General features: G+C 39.2%; 1 protein-coding gene across 1 annotated transcript in view; it reads right to left on the reverse strand.

Moving 5' to 3' along the window:
- Window positions 1-18,720, reverse strand: part of SLC35F1 (solute carrier family 35 member F1) — a 231,079-nt gene that overhangs the window by 24,496 nt on the left and 187,863 nt on the right. The window contains exons 4-5 of the mRNA XM_030447866.1: window positions 10,460-10,619; window positions 4,396-4,552 (exon numbers count right to left, since the gene is read on the reverse strand). Coding sequence (XP_030303726.1) covers window positions 4,396-4,552; window positions 10,460-10,619 — 317 coding nt within the window. The remainder of the gene's footprint in view (window positions 1-4,395; window positions 4,553-10,459; window positions 10,620-18,720) is intronic.

Below are 18,720 nucleotides of genomic sequence, written 5' to 3' on the forward strand. Positions count from 1 at the left end.
TGACTAAATATTATGAAATCTTTTGAACTTCAGTGATTCATAATGTATCTGTCTGAGTTATTCACCATTCAGAGCAGCTCTGTAGTGTCAAATAAAGAGATATTACTCACTGGCTTTGGGGAGAACACCTGTGATGTTTTACACATTGAGAGAGCTCAAATAGTCAGAGCAATGAAAGAAAGCAAAGGATGGGCCCAGCCATGAAAGTCCATTTTCAACATTTTATATGTCTTGCATTATACATTAACATCAAAATCCCAGATCCAGAAAAATCTAAGGTGGCAACAAGTCAGGTCATCCCAATCCAGGCAAACAGACTCTTGGCCATTAGATATCTCATGAGCTGCTTGGTCTTCAGTCAGATAACCACTTTCTCTGATCTCTGATTTCCAGATAACTCCTGATGTGCAGAACTCTGCATGATAGTCTGGACACTATTTTAAACAGGTATAAAATATGGAATTACATAGATTGAAAAACAACATACATAGTTCAAAAGGTGCTACATGGAAGACCAAGTCTAATAGTAAAACTGTAGGAACTCAGTGCCTTCAAGATTAATCTGGTCTAGAGAGCTGCATCCTGGAAATTCTAATTTGCTTGCTGCTGATGTGTGGCAAATCTAATACTGTGTACAGAATAATAGCATTATTTTGTCTGCAAAATAACTAAATTATAAGTGTCTTTGCATGCATAAGGCATATATCTCCTATATTAGCAATTCCTGAAGACCATCAGGAAAACGAACTGCAATGTCTCTTGTTCTGACAAACAAATTCTATTACAACTTAAATGTAGGAACATTGCTTTCACCCAACTGCCTATGTGATACAAAAGAAGTATAAATCAATATGCTATGGTCTGTGATTCATTATGATCTGTGAAACAAAGGGAGGTAAGAGGAACTTTGCCAGAAGTTGCCATTTAGTAATGCCAGACTCACTGATGAATTGGGACCACAATCATCTTTGAAAGGTTGTGGTGACTGGAAGAATTCCCAGATGATTGAAGAGATACAAATAAAACATTCAGTATCAAAAAGAGCAAATGAGTCTGGCCAGCCTCATGCTAACCTTTGGGAAGATTATGAATCAAATCTTCCCAGAAACCATTTTCAGGAAATGAAGAAGACATGACTTGAAACAGCCAGCACACACTCAAGAGTGAACCATACCTGAACAAACTGCTTTCTACCATGAAATGACTGGCTCAGTCAAATAAAAGAGAGGTAATGGATGGGAGGATGAGGTATAACCTACCCTGATTTTAGCAAAGCTTACAACATGATTTCCCAAAAGGTCTTTAAAGACTGAAAAGATATGCACAGGATGGGTGGACTATGCTCAATATAGACTGAAGAAAAAGGCCAGAGAAACATCAGGAAGTTCAAGAAAAGCAAATTTTAACTTCTGCACCTGGGTGGAATCTCCCTAGGTTGGAAGATAACTGGATAGAAAGCTACTTTTTTAGAAATACAAAAGGAAGTCCTGGTGGACATCAACCTGAATGTGAGTCAGCAATGTGTCCTTGGAGAAAAGAAGGTGAACAGCATTCTGTGTTGTTAAAGAGTCTGGCCAGCAAGTTGTAGGACATGGTTTATGAGACAGCAGCTGGAGTACAGTATCCAACTTTGGACTGCTCAGAATAAGACAGACATTGACTAATTGGACAGAGTAGAGTGGAGCTCTGTCAGAATGGTCAGGTGGCTGGAGCACAAGAGATAGGAGGAGATGCTGAAACAGTAGGGCTTGTTCAGTGTGAAGAAAAGAAGGGTAAATTGGGGGTGATGAGGACTGGACAATAGTTACGGAACAGACGGTCAGACTTTCCTTGGAGGTGTATAACAAAAGGATGAACAGACAATGGACATGGGTTGCAATGTGGGAAATTCTGATTAAAGAAAAAAAAATGCTGGTCAAACAGTATAACAGGTTGTCCAGCAGGACTGGCATTTCAATTCTTGGAGATACTAAAAAATCAACTGTACAGTTTCCTGGGCAATCTGATGTAACTTTGAAGTTAGCTTTGAATTGCTTTGAGTAGGAGCTTCAAACAGATGACCTTCAGGGGCCCAGCACAAAAAGGGTTGTTCTATGATTGTATGATTCCATCAGACAGCATTATCTCCATTTGCTGGGTGGTTGCTATATTTCAGACTCTTGTCAACTAACTACTTCTTTTTTGATATACAGTTCCATCCTGTTTCCATTACATTCAGTCCACTACACATCTCTTTCCATCGTGTCTGGAAAGTTAGCCAACTTTGCCTTAACACCTTGGTCCTTCTCTTGCTACCAACAGGCATTCCAGGTTTATTTTACGTTCCAGGCTAACAGTAAGCACTCTTGCTAAACTGTTCTAGAAAACAACATCCTATTTCTTGAAAGATCTTTTCAGAGACACAGCCCTGTAGTAGAGCTGACGCACGAATTAATGTGAGTGACATACACTTATGCAGGTATTTGTAAATACACATAGAATAAAAGGCAAATGGCAAGGATTTTTGTTACAATATTATTTTGAAATCAATGCATATCCATAAAATGGATATTCACTTGTGAGTATTGTTCTGTCTCTCCCACATTTAGCATAGTCTTACACGCTGTTTCTTATTTTCCCTTCTTCAGAACTGAACTGCTCCCTGTAAATCTTATGAACATGAGAATAACACCTCCAGTGGTTTAACCACATGTTGCCCATCCTTAATCACACTGAGGATGCCAACCAAACTTTAACCAATGCTGTGTCTACCATGCTGGAAAATGATCTTATTTCTCACACATTCCTTCCTCAAACTACTTCAGTTTAATGAGCATAAAGGTCCTGTATTGCCAGTCATGTTGCAAAGAAAGAGTCTGCAGTTGCAACCTGGAGAGCTGGCTTCTCTTTGAAATAATTGGTATATTTAGTTAGATTAAACCTCTGTGAACACATAACTCTGTGACATCTGCTCTTCAGTGGAAAAAAAATGCTGAATTGCTTCATAGAACCAAGTAGCAGAAAAATTACTGGCCTGCCCCAGGATGCAAGTTTTTATACCCTTGTTAAAAAAAGTATGTACTTGAGCTATCTGTGGTTGGGTCTCCACAAAGTGCCACAAAAGCACTAGCACAAAATGCTGCAGAAGCTGGGAGAGAAAAATCTGCTTGGGAGAACTTCTGGGCCAAAGGCTGACAAGGAAACCCTTAGGTCTTTCAGCATAAACATAGTTTCTTCTTGTTTTGTTCCAGTTTTTTCCTTTGTATACAAAGATGCTTTATTCAAGCACCATCTTCTACCCAGGAAAACAGCTCACAGACCCTGAATTGTGCCTAACTGTCTAGTTCAAGAGGGGATAATGGCACTATAATTAAATTCAGGAATACAAGACATGTACATGACAGTTTACACACACAGAGCAAGACAAAGGCACTGATTTTATGCCACCAGAATCATTTAGTAATTGCCTATCATGAACACTGTAGGTGACAAAAATGCTTTAGACAAAGATGCTAGGCACATCTATGCACTCTTGAATTCTATAGTTTTGAAAAAAGAACTACTTGTGTTGCAGCCTGTCAAAATAAATAATTTTTAATCATACTTTCAGGTTCCACATAAATATAATAAGCTTCCTGGCTAAAGAAATACAACTAATTGAGTGGGAATTGATGTGTCATTGTTTTGATCAGTCTCTCTTCTTAGAAGCTGAGTAGCTCAGGTGTGCAGGGAAGCAACTTGGTTTTGACTAATAATCAAAAGTTATTCCATGTGACAAGCACTAGTGATGGAACTGCATAAAATGTAGAAATCTTGCATGCTGACTTTTACAAGACTGTCAACAGTCACAGTATTTACAACATTGGAAGCTGCCTTCCAGTTCTTAGACTTGCGTGTGGGATGGTTAGGTACATGTAGATTCAGACATCACTCAGTAGCTCTTGAAATGCATGAAAAAAATCACTTGAGTACTAAATACTTTGAAATGAGAAGGCCAGTTTCCTAAAGACTTTTTCAGAATTTCTGCTGTATCATAATGTAGTTACACAGCATGAGACAACCAGTAAAATACCTTTTCTACCTCTGTGTTATTCTTATTCTTATTCTTATTCTTATTCTTATTCTTATTCTTATTCTTATTCTTATTCTTATTCTTATTCTTATTCTTATTCTATTCTTATTCTTATTCCTATTCTTATTCCTATTCTTATTCTTTTCTTATTCTTATTATTTCTACCTTTGTGTCATTCACATCCACCAATCTGAAATGCAAAAAACCAATGCAAAGTCCAGAGCAAGAGAACACCTACTTCTTCACAGCAAATGGCTACGTTGGAAGAGAAGGTTGGGGTACCTGAATGGAAGCCACAGCTGCACATATTGGAATGAACCTGGGGCTCAAACCTGTTCACTTACAGCTGAATTCCACTGAAGAAGGAGCCAAAGAGTCCAATCATGCCCAGAAATTCCACTCGACTCAGATTTCGGACGATGTACTCCTCACAAACGTTGGAGATGCCATATAGTGTTGCTCCACCCAGCACTAAGAGATCCCCTATCAGTTTATTTTCACCTAGGAATAAACAGAGGGAAAATTGGAATGCCTCCAAACAACCAGCTTTTGTCTAGAACCACTTCTTGCCTACAGATTTCAATCCTCAGTCACTAAGTAGCTCATATCTAGGTTAATAAGCTGAATGCAAATGTTCTGTCATTTTAACAGTTTTCATTCAACACCATAGCAAACAGTATCAGGGATAAAGGGAGAGCATTATCCCTGCTACAGATAAGAGAATCTGAAAGACCAAAAATTTCGTAAAAAAACAATCCTGAAAGCAAGTGGCACTCCTTCAGTGATTAATCCTTTTAATTTTATGATTATTATTTTATTACTATTATTATTATTATTATTACATACTTTGCAGACAGAATGACACTCAGCTCTATAGAGCAGTTTGTATCTCATTTTGAAATCTAACAAGTTTAAAACATGTCTGGTATTTAGATGTGAAAGCAGCTGAAAAATGCCATGTACCTGTGAAATGAAAGGAGAAATTGCTACAACCCCAATACTAACCTCATTTTCACATGAAGTGGTTTGAGAAGAAAGAGAAGAGGAAGGCTGGGGTGTAGACAGGCTGATGATAATGACATATTTTTAAAATAGGTTCAATTAACATAGCAGTACCTAATGCAAGCAATGAACACCAAGATGTATTTTCCATACCTTCAGGTATATACACTTATTAGGAAACTGTATTATCAAAGACTGAAGTATTTTTAAGACTTTGAGGCTTTTATTATTGGTAGTGAGTAGGGCTGCAGAGAGATCTGATCAAGATCAAGTTTCAGCTTGAAAACTGAGGCCCTGGCTTTGCAAACTGATGAATGAATACATGATTTGTTAAATGATTTCTACAAGAGTTACAGCTTCACCAAGCTGTCAGACACTGCTGCAGAACCATATTTTGAAAGGCTGGATTTTCCTTTGAAAAGGTTCAGTAGAAGTGAAGTACTAAACTGTATTTTTTTGAAAGAAACTTCATTTTCTTTTAAACAAGCTCTTGATTTCTTTTTTTCAGTTCCTGTCTTTTTAAGTTTTTTTTTTTTTAAGTGTTTTTTTTTTATTGATTTTTAAAATACACACTGCAGTAAACAAAAATGGAAGCCAAACAATCTGACTGGTTCTGACTGGTTCAAATGATCTTTCCAATATTTTCCTTTCTGAAGTTCTTTTTAAGCCTTCAGTTTTCATTCAAAACTACCGTGCTGAAATTTCCAGTCAGAAGAAATTTGGTCATAAGAGGACAGACCAAGGGTTCATTTATTCAGTATCTTGCCTCCAACACTGGTTATAAGCACCAGAAAAGTACAAGTTGCTTAAGAACTATTGGAATAAAGTTAGAATGCTTCAAATAATAGTGTCTTAGTTTTCAGCATTTTTCAGCTCAGAGGAGTTGTGGCTTCTGTCTATCTACCAAACACTCCTAGATTTCACTTTCATGTACTCATCCATTCTTTCACTGAATTTCTGCTTTGCATTTATCTTGATTGACTGCATGTTTACATTTGAGCATTTATCCTTTTAAGATTTGGTACTTATTTTGCTTTTAGTATTCTTTTGCAATCAGCTGTGGAAGATGCCCTTAATTCAAAATAAGCATCAGCACTTTAGAAAACCTCTTCACGTACCCCTGATGCATTTGATGTTCCACAGTGGCTTCAATCATCCCTCACTGAGCTCTCTCATTTGATATTTATTACAGCTGCTCACTAACACTTTGGGAAGTGCTGCTGAAAAAGCTTTTGACCTTAAGAGCTCAGCTATGCTGAACTCCTGAGACAAAAATATCATCTTTTTGCAACTGCAAAACAAAGTCTGCTCAGCATCTGAGCATTTTCAGAGAGATGAAATGGCCTCAAACACCTCACCCTGATGGCTCTCCCCAACAACTCATGCTTGGAAAGTCTCAACTTTCAGGACTCTCCCAGAAGAGGAAGTCAAGATCTGACCAGAGCACAGATGTGGCCAGCCCAGGATCCTCTGGCACTGAGCAGTGCTGGGCTGTAGAAAGCATACAGAAACAGAAAATTTTTAACAGCCACTTCTCAGTAGATCAGAGATTTTCTGAAATGGTAGTTGCATTAGATCATCAAACCTGAGAGATTCTTCATTAACTGGAGTGAAGTCCATATATTTTTTGCCTAGTTTTAACAATACTTCATGTGTTTTGAGCTTTTAAAGCCAATACCTTGAATTATAGTGGACATCTCATAATTTTTGGTTGTGAGAAATATTTCAGAATCACTTTGTACCAAATCTCTCCATACCACTGAAGACTTCATGTACCTTTATTGTATTCTGTCTCATCTTTCCTAAGGGATGACAAGTCCCAGTCTGCCTCCACATCTTCATCATGAACCTATTTTAGGCCATTGAACAGCTTTCTCACCTTTCTCCATTGCTTCTATAGGCCTATTTTCTGGTCATTTCTTTTTGAAATGCAGGAACTAGAGTAACATATGGTACTCAAGAGGTTAGTGAATCAAAACTTTTGATAATGGCATAAAAATGTTTTTATTATCATTTTGGTTTCTTTTCTAATATATCCTAGCATCCTGGTTGTCAAATGCTTTTTGTTTGCTTCCTCAAGTGTCTGATTTTAGAATTTTCCCCTAAGACCCATATATACTAGTAGAGATATTTACATGGATGTAAAATTCACATGAATCTGCTGGTTTTATTGCTAAGGAAATATGTACCAACTGACTAGAGCCATTTGAAAGGCTTTCGGGTCAATACAGTTGTACTTGACCAATTTAATGGAATAGGTCATTCTGAAGAAACACAAGGCATACACTGGCAAAACATGCTTCAAATTAACCACTGTAAGCATATTTACTGTTCTCTGGAAGCAGAAGTCATACAGTCCAGAGAAGACTGAATGTTCTAGGGACTAGTTATAGCACTATAGCGTAACATAAATAATTTAAATATGAACTATGTTATGACAGAACTGCTTTTCACACTCTCACTGGACCACTTTGCCACATTTTTACCTTAACCTCCAACATTAAGACAGGTTTCTCTTTTTTTTTTTTTTTTTTTTTTTTTTTCTGTAATTTTATCATGATGATGATAATAGCTAAAAATTAGCCTTAATGTGTCCGTCTTGGACTAAACACACTCTCATATCTTCATCAACATGTCTGAAGTGACCAGTTTTACAAAACAGTGGTAAGCTAAAGCTGTGAAGTGCTTTGAAAAATCTGGATGAAACACCTAGATGTCTGTGTCTAGAGGCCTTTGTGCATTACGGGAGCACAAGCACCAAGATACCTCAGGGACATTAGTTCAGAAAAGTGTTATTTTAAGGCATACTTGGCATGTAAGGTGATAGAACACAAAGTACTCAATAGTAATTGCTTTTTCCATTGAGTAATGTGCAAAACATCAGTCAGGATACAATAAAAAGAGATAAGCTACCAGATATTTATTGAAAGTTGAGAGTATACCTGCACTTTATACCTAATTCCTCCAGATAGTTTGGAAAATACCTGTTAATCTATCAGTGATGCATTTTAAATTCATGTTCTCATACTCTCAGAGCTGACAGGCTAAATTGCTGGATGCTTAGCAAAGCCTTCTGGCACTTCTAATACAGTAAATAGTATGGTCAACAGGAGCTTTAAGGTGTCAACAGATCTTATCCACTAAAATACAGGATAAAGAGAAGAGTTTACTTAGGACAAATACAGCATCATTGTTTCAGTGTATTCATTTCTTCTATCTACCCAGTTCTAGGAAATATCCTAGAAATAGTGTGGAACACTATAATGAAGAGTTTCAAGAATTAATTTTCTTTTGCTGTCAACCCTTTTTATTTGTAGGTTTTTAATGTATAGTTTTATCCCTTGAGAAAAATTAAACCAGCTGATCTATTTTACTCTGTAAAAAGCAACATCATTAGTAACATCATTTTGCCACTTATAAAGAAGAAAAAAAACCTGCAGTGTCTCTGCACCAATAAGCATGGATACTGTTTTTCTAATGTAGGTTCAAATTAAAAGGTGATAATGCACCTTAACATAATTTTTCTGGACAAATTTACCAAACAGCTATAGCTGTGCTTTGATAGTGAATTTGGCAAATGATATCGAACTGTTGCAGTTGGATAGTGAGGTATCAGTGTTTTTCAATCTGTTCCTTGTCCACTGAGGTCCATTTGCACCCCACACACCAGCTGATCCACAACTCACCTGCCCTAGCATGTCATTTTCTAGTTTACTGGGACATGGTGTTACAGTTTATAGTAGAAATAAAATAATATTGGTTGTAAAATTTTAAAATGGACAAATTAAGAGTTAGAAGGGGCTCGGGTAGACTAAAACTCTGGAAATAAGTAACTAGTTAAGAATGAGCTAACCCTTACAAGAACAATGATCAAAGGAGAATAAGGAGTGTGTTGACCCCATCAGCAAAAACATTAATCAAAAGGAGAATAGTTAAGCAAACTGATGTCATATACCAAAGATCAAAATAAAATATTGTATCCAGGTGGTGGGCCAGGTGGTAATGACAGCTGAAATGGTAAACCGTGGATTTACAGTTTAAGAGATGACTATCTATTGTTATTTGTAAGATCTATGTGACTGTTTGTCTATTGTTATCTGCATGATCTATGTGACTGTTTGTGACTAAAGTTTATGTAACTCTGTACGTGGCCTGTAATGAAAAAAGTATAAAAGCTGAACCAAAAATGAGGGTCTTCGGAACCCTGACTTGGGACGCTAGTCCTCAGGCTTCCTGGGCCCTGGATAAAGCACCGCATAAACTGACTCTGTTGGTTTGTGTTTTGGTTACGGGCAACAATGGGATGTTTCCCCTGGAACCCAGAGCTGAAATCTCAGTCCCTATGAAATCAGTCATTCCCAATGCAGCCTTGGCTGGTTGATTTTATAATACAGAGTATATTCATTTTAGCTGGGTAGGGCTATATCAAGAGAAGACCAATGAATTAAAGTCTTTTTTTAGGATAAAGGAGCAGGATAAAAGGGAGAAGGGAGATATGGTGAGTACTGTCACAAACTCCCTTCTTTTATTTAGTAGCATCCTGGCAAATGCAGTTCTTACAGCACTTGCATTTGTATTCAGAAAGCTGAGTCAAGAATTTTAAATCCCACTGTATTATGCTCAGCTCACAATTCAGTGCTTTTAATTAAGAATGAAAACTGTGCCTAATTGACAATCTTTGAAAAGAATTTCCATCCTTCCCACATCATTTGGGTTGGCACTAGAGAAATCAATGTGACAGAGGAAGCTGATCGATGAAATCTAGCTCTGTCTAGTCTGCTTTAATAGCTACACATAGTTATTCATGTGATGCCACATATAAAACTGAACATTTTAGACACAAGGAGGTTCTTTTCAACAGTGATGTAGGCAACCCACAAACCATTACTCTGAGACTGTGTGCAAAACCCAGCTGGTACAGTTAGTATGTAGGTTTGGTGTCTTTTAGCACCTTCCCAGCCACCCTGCCTTTGCAAGGAGAAAAGGAGCAAAATTGAAAAGCAAGAGTACACAGTGGACAGGAGAGGTGTTCATGACTCAAAGATGTAGTCAATATGGAAAGGAAGCAATTGAGTTTTGCAGTCAAACAACTAAGCTAGAGCAGAATGAAACCATAAAGATCTAGCTGGTTGCTGTAGCACAGAGGGTGACCTGGGTTGCAGACACAGGTTTCACAAAGTCTCTTTACAGCAGTGCTGACTTCTGTGTGTCAGCCCATTTTTGTTCTCTTTCCCTTCTGACAAAGAAGCAACTTGGAATGGTGCAATGCATTATATCCCTCAAGGCACAGGGTTTCTTGACTACTTTTTTATTTCTATTTTTTAATTTTGGTCTCAGTCTGACATGTTCTGGTCAATGGTTTCTCTGAAGAGAGTATGGACATACAACCCACCCATCCTTACTCACCTGCTCCTTGCTGTCTCCCAACAAGGACATCTGCTCCAGCCATGCAGCCCATGCCCAAAATGCAGACCACGATCCCAATAAAATGTACTGCCTTGTATCGGACCAGTAAGAAGAACCAGGAGAGCAGTATCACCACTGGGATGACAAAACAGTCTAGGAGCTGTCAAGAAAGAGGAAAGATTTAACAAATTAACCTGCTAATACTTTGCCCTAAAATACTAGGATAGATTCCAAGAGAGGGGAGCAGGGCTACTTAGTAATAGCACTTTCTACCAGACAGCAAGTGTATGGAAGTGGTTGGCCCATCCATCAGACAGAAGATAAAACTAGTCTGCTCATGACTATTCCATGAATTCAGGAGAGCTGTTGCTTTACAGTAACATCAAAATGCACTGCCTTGCTCTTGGATTCAGGTGCATATTTCAAATCCATGGGAAGGAAACCTGGGCCAAAAGAGAACCACACGGCTCCATCTGGTCCTCACCTCTGCTGATTAACAGACAAAGACTGAGAGCGGTTTTCCTGCAGTCTAGACATATGATTTAAATCAGTCATTTCAGGTCTAATTAGCAGGAATGTTCATAACACACAAGTTGACCCGATTTATTAAATCTGGCCATATAAATCAAGGGGCTTCTGCATACAGAATGCTTATGGAAAATTTGCACCATGTGGGGACTTTTAGCTTCTTGAAAATACAGTAGTATATGCCTCTGAAAGAGTAAAAAGAAAGGAAAAAAAAACCCCACAAAAAAGCCCCCCATCTTTCCTGTAGTGCAAGAAACTCAATCTTCTTGCCAATAAACCCTGGGTAAGAGTTTTTTCAAAGAAATGTTATGAAACAAATTTTTTACTGTTTTGTTTTGTTTTCCAGAGACATCCAGGGATAAACCCAGAGAACCTGTGATTAAAAAGAAAAAAAAAAATATGCACCAACTACTTGTGAGAGGACCTTGATATTTTCAAATAAAAATATATTTTAGAAACTACCAGTACTTCATCAGGAGACAAAATCCTGGTGTTAAAACCAGCCAAAGAAACCTGATTTTATTATTTTACTCCAGCTTCCTAAAAGGCTACAGTAATTAAAAGTTATGATTCTGTGGACTTTGCAGGGTACACTACTGTTCAGTGCCAATTGATATAGTAGGAACCAGAGCTATATGATTGCATCTTCTTCCTAACAAAAATGTGTACAACAACCAAAGGAAAAGACAGTGTCCACAGCTCTGGAAAACTACTCCACATAATGATTTTAGATGATGCAATTTGGGTGTGTTACCTGCTACCTGCTCGCACAATGTGATTTAGTACTAAGAATATTAAGTAGTATAAAAAATTATCACATCTCTCTCAACTGCTTTTTCCATGCGCTATCTGAAAAGATTTTTGGATTATTTCAAGAACTTCAGTGCTTAGAAAGAAATTCCCTAAACGTGAGACACCTGGGTAATAAATATTAAACTTGGGGGATCAGCAAAAATTTTGGACTAAGGCTAATTTCCCTGAAACTTTGAAAAAAAAAGCATATGCAGTGGAAACCCATCCATTTCAAAGATTCTCCATAACAGCAAGTAGCTAAAGCCTTCAGAAGAGAACTGGTTCAGCAGCAGGCCCATGCTGCTCTCAGGAGGCTGAAACAGTCCCAGAGAACTGCAGAAGAGACGAGGGAAATTACAGATGGGAAAGGGCTGTGCTTAAGGCAGGTTCTGCATTAGAAATGAGCTAATCATCTAAAAGGCACAGTCAGGACTCTTTACAGTGAAAACTTCCAGCAGACCTCAAAACATTACCCTTCACAGACCAAACATGAAAATGTTCAAGGTCTGAGAGAACTGCAATGAGCTCCTTTGTCTGCATACTGCATTTGCTCTGACTCTGCAGAGCCTGTAGCTTGTACAGTATATATTGGAGCTAGAACTCAGTACCCAGTCTTTGAAAAAGAATGTATATATAAGACAAAACATATGCATGAACAGCTTCAGAAGTCATTCAGCTGGGAGCTGCCAGCTCCTGGAGAGGGAGGACTGGTGGTAGGACAAATGTGCACACACATTAACTCCTGGGATGTGGTGCTGGGGAGGTGGCATGCAGCCTTCTTCTGTTCCTGGAAAGCCCACTCAGCACAGATAGTCACGGCTGCATGGATACCATCCTCTGTGCATTCCTCATGCCCTGTGGACTTCTTCCCTTCTCCAAGGCAGCCCTAGTGCACACCAGGATGGTACCAGCAACAGGTGGCACCTCTGAGGGAAGCTCGCTCTTCAGTGTCACCTCTGGGATGTGGGCACAGCTCAACACCTCCTCTCTCGATCCACAGCTCATATCATCATACCTGTATGTGCTGGATATATGTCCTTTGTAATCTGTGCCTGCACACAGTGCACACATCAACTCAGCTGAAGCTGATGAGGAGGATCAACTCAGATGAGGAGGGAAAGTGGTACCAAGCAGCAGGAAGTCACTCCTTACGCTGCTCGTAGCCAGCTGAAGTGTGAATGTCTCTATCCCAACCCCTCCCAGTGCAGCATCCAACAGGTGAGTTTGAGTCACAGTTTTCTGACGTCATCACAGTTTCCCATTATTTAAAGTGTGGCTACAATGAAGATGGAGGCTCTTTTTTTCACCAGGAGCCCCATGGAGAAGACAAGGGGCAACAAGTACAAGTTACAGTGGGAGAGGTCTTATATTGACATAAGAAAGAATTTTTTTACACAGGGAACAATCAATGACTGGCAAAAATCTCCCCAGGTATGTGGTAGGGTCCCTGCCATTGTAGGTTTTCAAAGGGCAATTGGACAAGGTGCTGACACCAAGGTTTCCTTCCCCACAAATGGCTGGATCAGATGATCTTTGGAAATCCCTTCCAAGATGGGCTGTTCTATGAGTCTAATTTAACTTGCAGTTAATATCAAAACAAAGTGGAGGAGAAGTTCACATGGACAGGTACCTGTATCACTTTGGGGACAGCAACATAAATCACGAGTAAAAACCATCATTACCTGGCTCAGTGCACATGGCTTCCCTTCCACACCACCCTCCTGAAGCCACCAGCAACCAGCAGATTACACCAACTCAATTCACTTTGTACTGAGAGGAGAAGAGGCACCCTTACATTTGACTTTCAGCTAAATCCAATGGACAAGTGAAAGGTGCTGCAGTCTGACATTTTCTTCCTCAGGAGAGCCTAAAATTTGAGCACCATCCTTCCCTTACATACACACACCACCTCATAAAAAACAGTGCCCAAGATAGAGCAGAAAGCCTTATACAACAGCTGAGCTCAGAGGTATCCTAAGAAACCACCTATTAAGCAAGACACTATGTGTCTGCAAGCATCTTTCCATCTTTCCTTTTCTGTGCAAAGGTGAACCTCAGCCACCACTGGACCATTTGATTTTGCACAATCAGGAGCTCCGGTCTTTCAGGAGACACAGGGTGACTCAGCTGACTTTTCTGACCCCTAACATTTGGAACCCCTTCCCCATTTTTACATACAGGGCATGACAGTGCACGCTCATCACGGGAGAGGAGCTCTGATAAGGGCTGCTTTACTTTAGGCTAAGCACAAAACCTGACATTTTCTTGTGAATATGAGATGTAGTTGTGTGCTAGTGTGATTTCAATAGCCCATTTTAAAAATTGTGTGTACCCACAGTATGTGTACTTCAACATGCAAATTCCTCCCACTAACAGTATTTTAGAAGAGGATTTTAAATTTCCTCTCATTCCATAAATATTTAAACATACCTATACTGTCAAGTGTGTGAAGATGTGTCTTTTAAGCACTAAAACGAAGGGATGCATGAACTGAAAGTGCTACAAACAAACAGTGCTGACAGCAGCTGGAAAATGCCTCTTTGGGGCTGGCAGCCCAAGGTCTAACCTATAAATTGCTATTTGGAATACTGCAGCACCAATAGACATAAACATTTAATGTTCACTGACATCATATAGTTCCTGAATTGTGCTTAGTCTATTCCTATAATTAAACAGTGGGGTAAACAGAAATAAATTAGGTTACTGTAATATAAGCAATAATACAACCTACGGTATATTGCTTTACTAGTTTTTGGATATTGCTCTACATTTCACTTCTGGACTAAATTTGCACTGCATTTGTTCAGATAAACCTGTCTAGTAGAAGAAAAAATGCACATATATTCTACAGTCAAAAGATAAGAGACTGTGGGTTACCTGATCTGTAATAGAGCTTTCTTGTTTTGTGGTTTTTTTATCTTTGCTTGTTTTCTTTCTTGCTTTTGTTTGTTTGTTATTAGCTATTTCAGCTATCAAGAAAAAAAAATATACCTGTCACATATCTGATTACAAAGCTTTTACCACAACAAAAATAAATTAAGCCGCTCTTGAATTTAATTTGTAGTATATAAAGGTCAGTTGTTTACCAGCATTTCCTAAGAATCATCTTTAATATTTTCCTTCTTTTTCATTACTTTTTCAGGTGACTGTCATTATGTTAAATTAACAAGTGACCTGATTTATTCCTGTTAATTACAGAAGTTACCAGATCTCAATAAACTATTAAAAAAGAAAACCAACAAACCTACATATTTTCTATTTTCCCACGGGAAGATATCAAAACTGATAGGACTGTGTGATGCAGACCATGTTCTTTGATCCTGCCATGTTGTATGTGGTTCTTCAATCACAGCACTGCTTTAGAAGGCAGGATACAAAAATATATAATCTATTGATATACCATCCTACAGAAACTCATTTCTATTATAAAAATGCTGTGTTGTTGTACAGATTGAAGATTATTATTTGAATCTAAAAGATTGCACACTGCATCTAAGTTTACTGATGACACACAATGTTGAGACATATTGCCTCTGATTACTTGGTTTTTTGTAATTATGTTGACTTTATTATACTTGTGAATCACAGACAAATTCTTCCTTGCCAGCAGTAAATATCAAGTCTCTGATCTCACAAATTCTGCATGTGTTTGCATATCTATACCCTGTTAGTCATTGAAAAGGAGAGCTGGCAAGCTTTAGAAGAAAGGTCTGTAATACAGAGGGTGAACTGCTGACCTGCCATGATATCAAAAAGAAAAAAGCTCCTGAGCAAACTCCCTGTGGGAACAGCTGAGCTGAATCTCCCTTTTTAAACATTCATTGCATTTCCCTCCCCCCCCCACCACCCCCTCCCCCCCCAGTTATAAGTCCCTTTTTCACATTAGGCATTTCTCATTAGCATTGCCCTCCAGCAAATCATGTGGGGACTCAGCTGTACCCTCTGCTCAGAGCAGGGGGATCAGTAAAATCAGTGTTGCATCTGTCAGATATTCTATGGCCAAGTACAGGTGATGGCTACTGAATTTCAGCATGCAACCTGCTAATTTTAATACCCCAGCAAGTGCTATATCCTGTAAGAGACATGCCTTCTGACATTTGCTTTGTTTTTTCAAAGGAAGAAGGGTTTGCTGTCCATTTGAGGGTTCAGCCTATTCTGGTTTTCACACTATGCCCACAATACCACACACACTTAATCCAACTACATGAGAGCAGCTGAGATCTGAACCCTCACAGAGCTGGCTGCTGGCTGCTGGCTGCCAGGGGAACTGCGTGGCAATTATGCTGCCATATGATTGAAACCTTCTGCAGGGAATGTGTGGATGCTGGCACAATTTCTGACATTTTTATATCAAGCAATTCAAATAAAAAAGGAGCATTTTTTAAACTTTTCCTGTTTGCTATCTCATAGCAACTTCATCACTCGCTAACATCATTTTCATAAAATCATGGAATTAAATTTAAAACTACTGAGTTTTTCATCCAGCCAAAACATAGCGTACTCCAGGTAGGGAGACTGGTAAAGGAATCAGTGATGTCATTTGTTTAAAACACCAGAAAAAGTAAAAGTGTTTAATTTTCATGACAAGGAAGAAGCAAAAGCCAGAAGACTGCTCCCAGTCTAAAGGCTCTTTAAATCAGTATTTTACCTGCAAGATCTCTCCTCTTTTTTCTTGGGGCCACATGACCACTGCTTCTATAGATTATCAGTTCCTTTTATCTGTTCTACAGGACTTTCTCTTTTTCCCTGAGGACACAGAGACTCCCTCAAAACTTTCACTAGTGAAAAACCTTCACCTACATCTGACTTTCATGCACCAACACTCGAGATGAGCATTATCACAGCTCCAGCTTTCTATTTACATAGAAGGAATCCAGCAACTCCCTGAAGTTAACATTAAATGGAAGGTGGTGGTTAGAGCCACCTCACAGCTCTTCAGCTCTCAGCTCTCTACACATGGACACACTTTATTACCAGTATCAGTAATCACATCTTGACTCTTTAAAAAAAAAACAAAACAACGATGTAGGGTACACGTACTCATCCTCTCCTCTTGTCAGATGCACGCCAGATGTGCTTATGAGATGTGGGTTCAAATACAAGGAAGTGTTACTGACAACCTAACCACTGAAGTTGCCTTCAGTAGCCTGTGTTTCTCCTCTGATTTTACATACCACTGTCAGAAAAAAATTGTTTTAGGACAGCAGATAACTCTTCCAGAAGTCATATGTTTCTGCAGAAAATAACCTATTTCCTCCTCTAAGTAAAATGGCTGGATGTGGGCTTTGAAGATCATTTTCTCAGGGTTACTTATTAGAAACTTCATGTCACCAGCTGCTGTGCTAAGCAGGGGATTAGATCCTGCTCTAGGAAAAATCAAGGATATTTCCTGCAAAAAAACCCCTCAGCTTCTGAATTTCACCTGAAAGAATATGCAAAATGGGCACAAAATGCCAAACATTCTGCTGTTGTAATGGGTACAGCTCCAGGGACTTTAATCAGATTTTGCATGTTTATGTCCATAAAAACTTTAGCTTGGGATGAACTTTGCCATTAGAAGCAGGAGTTCTGGATACTGAAAGCTCAGCTGACTCCAAAACCATGTACAGAGGCTGAGGATACTGTAGGGGCTGGTTTGCAAATCACAGATGTGTAACACAGAAGACAGAACAGCAACTTGAAGTGCTGTAATAAATCATACGCATGATACACCCAATAGGCTGTACTATGGGAATACACCCAATGCCCTGTACTCAGCACTGGTGAGGCCACACCTCGAGTACTGTGTCCAGTTCTGGGCCCCTCAGTTTAGGAAGGATATCGAGGTCCTGGAGCAGGTCCAAAGGAGGACAACTAGGCTGGTGAAAGGACTCGAGCACAGACCCTATGAGGAGAGGCTGAGGGAGCTGGGGCTGTTCAGCCTGGAGAAGAGGAGGCTCAGGGGAGACCTCATTGCTCTCTACAACTCCCTGAAAAGAGGGTGTAGCCAGGTGGGGGTTGGTCTCTTTTCCCAGATGACTTTCAACAAGACAAGTCTTAAGTTGTGCCAGGGGAAGTTTAGGTTGGATATTAGAAAGAATTTCTTTATGGAGAGAGTGATCAGGCATTGGAATGGGCTGCCCACTGAAGTGGTGGATTCTCCATCCCTGGAGATATTTAAAAAGAGACTGGATGTGGCATTCAGTGCCATAGTCTAGCAACTGCAACGGTGGTTCAAGGGTTGGACTTGATGATCTATGAGGTCCCTTCCAACCCAGCCAATTCTATGATTCTATGATTCTATGACTCTCCCAGTATAACGGTTTGCAACACTTCCACACAATACTGATCTACAAACCTTATTAACATTGCAGCATTCCCTCACTGCCCTGAAGCAATACAGGAAAGTCTGGCCAGTCTTGCATGCACAGGATGTGGAGACAGAGGGAACGAGTGGAATTTATCTCTATTACTGAGGTATTTCATGTTAGCAGAACTGGACAAGGAGGATCAACAACTTCAGTATTGCACATCCCCTGCTCCTCACCTTTGATTTGCTTCAAAATTACCTGCATCAACATACATTGAGTCCATAGAGACTAAGAACAAAGCAAAGTCTACTGCCATCCAGCACTCCTATAATAAACACTTACTGCTGACTCCTTTCCTTTTCTGGTGGCAGTTGTTCAGGTATGAAAACTGCCAGAGGTAATTGGAAGTATGATGTACTGCTGAGCCTCACAGTGATCCAAGAGAAGCTGAGAACACCAGTGTCACAGTTTTATTGTCTGTCTCCCGGTGCCTATAAATACCAACTTTTACTGCCTTTGTTTTCATCATGCCAATCAAAGGCTTGATTGCCCAAAGAATAAATTACCAGAAAAATCACTATTAGGAAACATAGCTCTTGCTTTGACAGTGCCTTATTTCTTGTGACATTGTATGCAGCATATTCTACACTA

This window comes from Calypte anna, chromosome 3 (genome assembly GCF_003957555.1).
Source record: "Calypte anna isolate BGI_N300 chromosome 3, bCalAnn1_v1.p, whole genome shotgun sequence".
Lineage (NCBI taxonomy): Eukaryota > Metazoa > Chordata > Aves > Apodiformes > Trochilidae > Calypte > Calypte anna.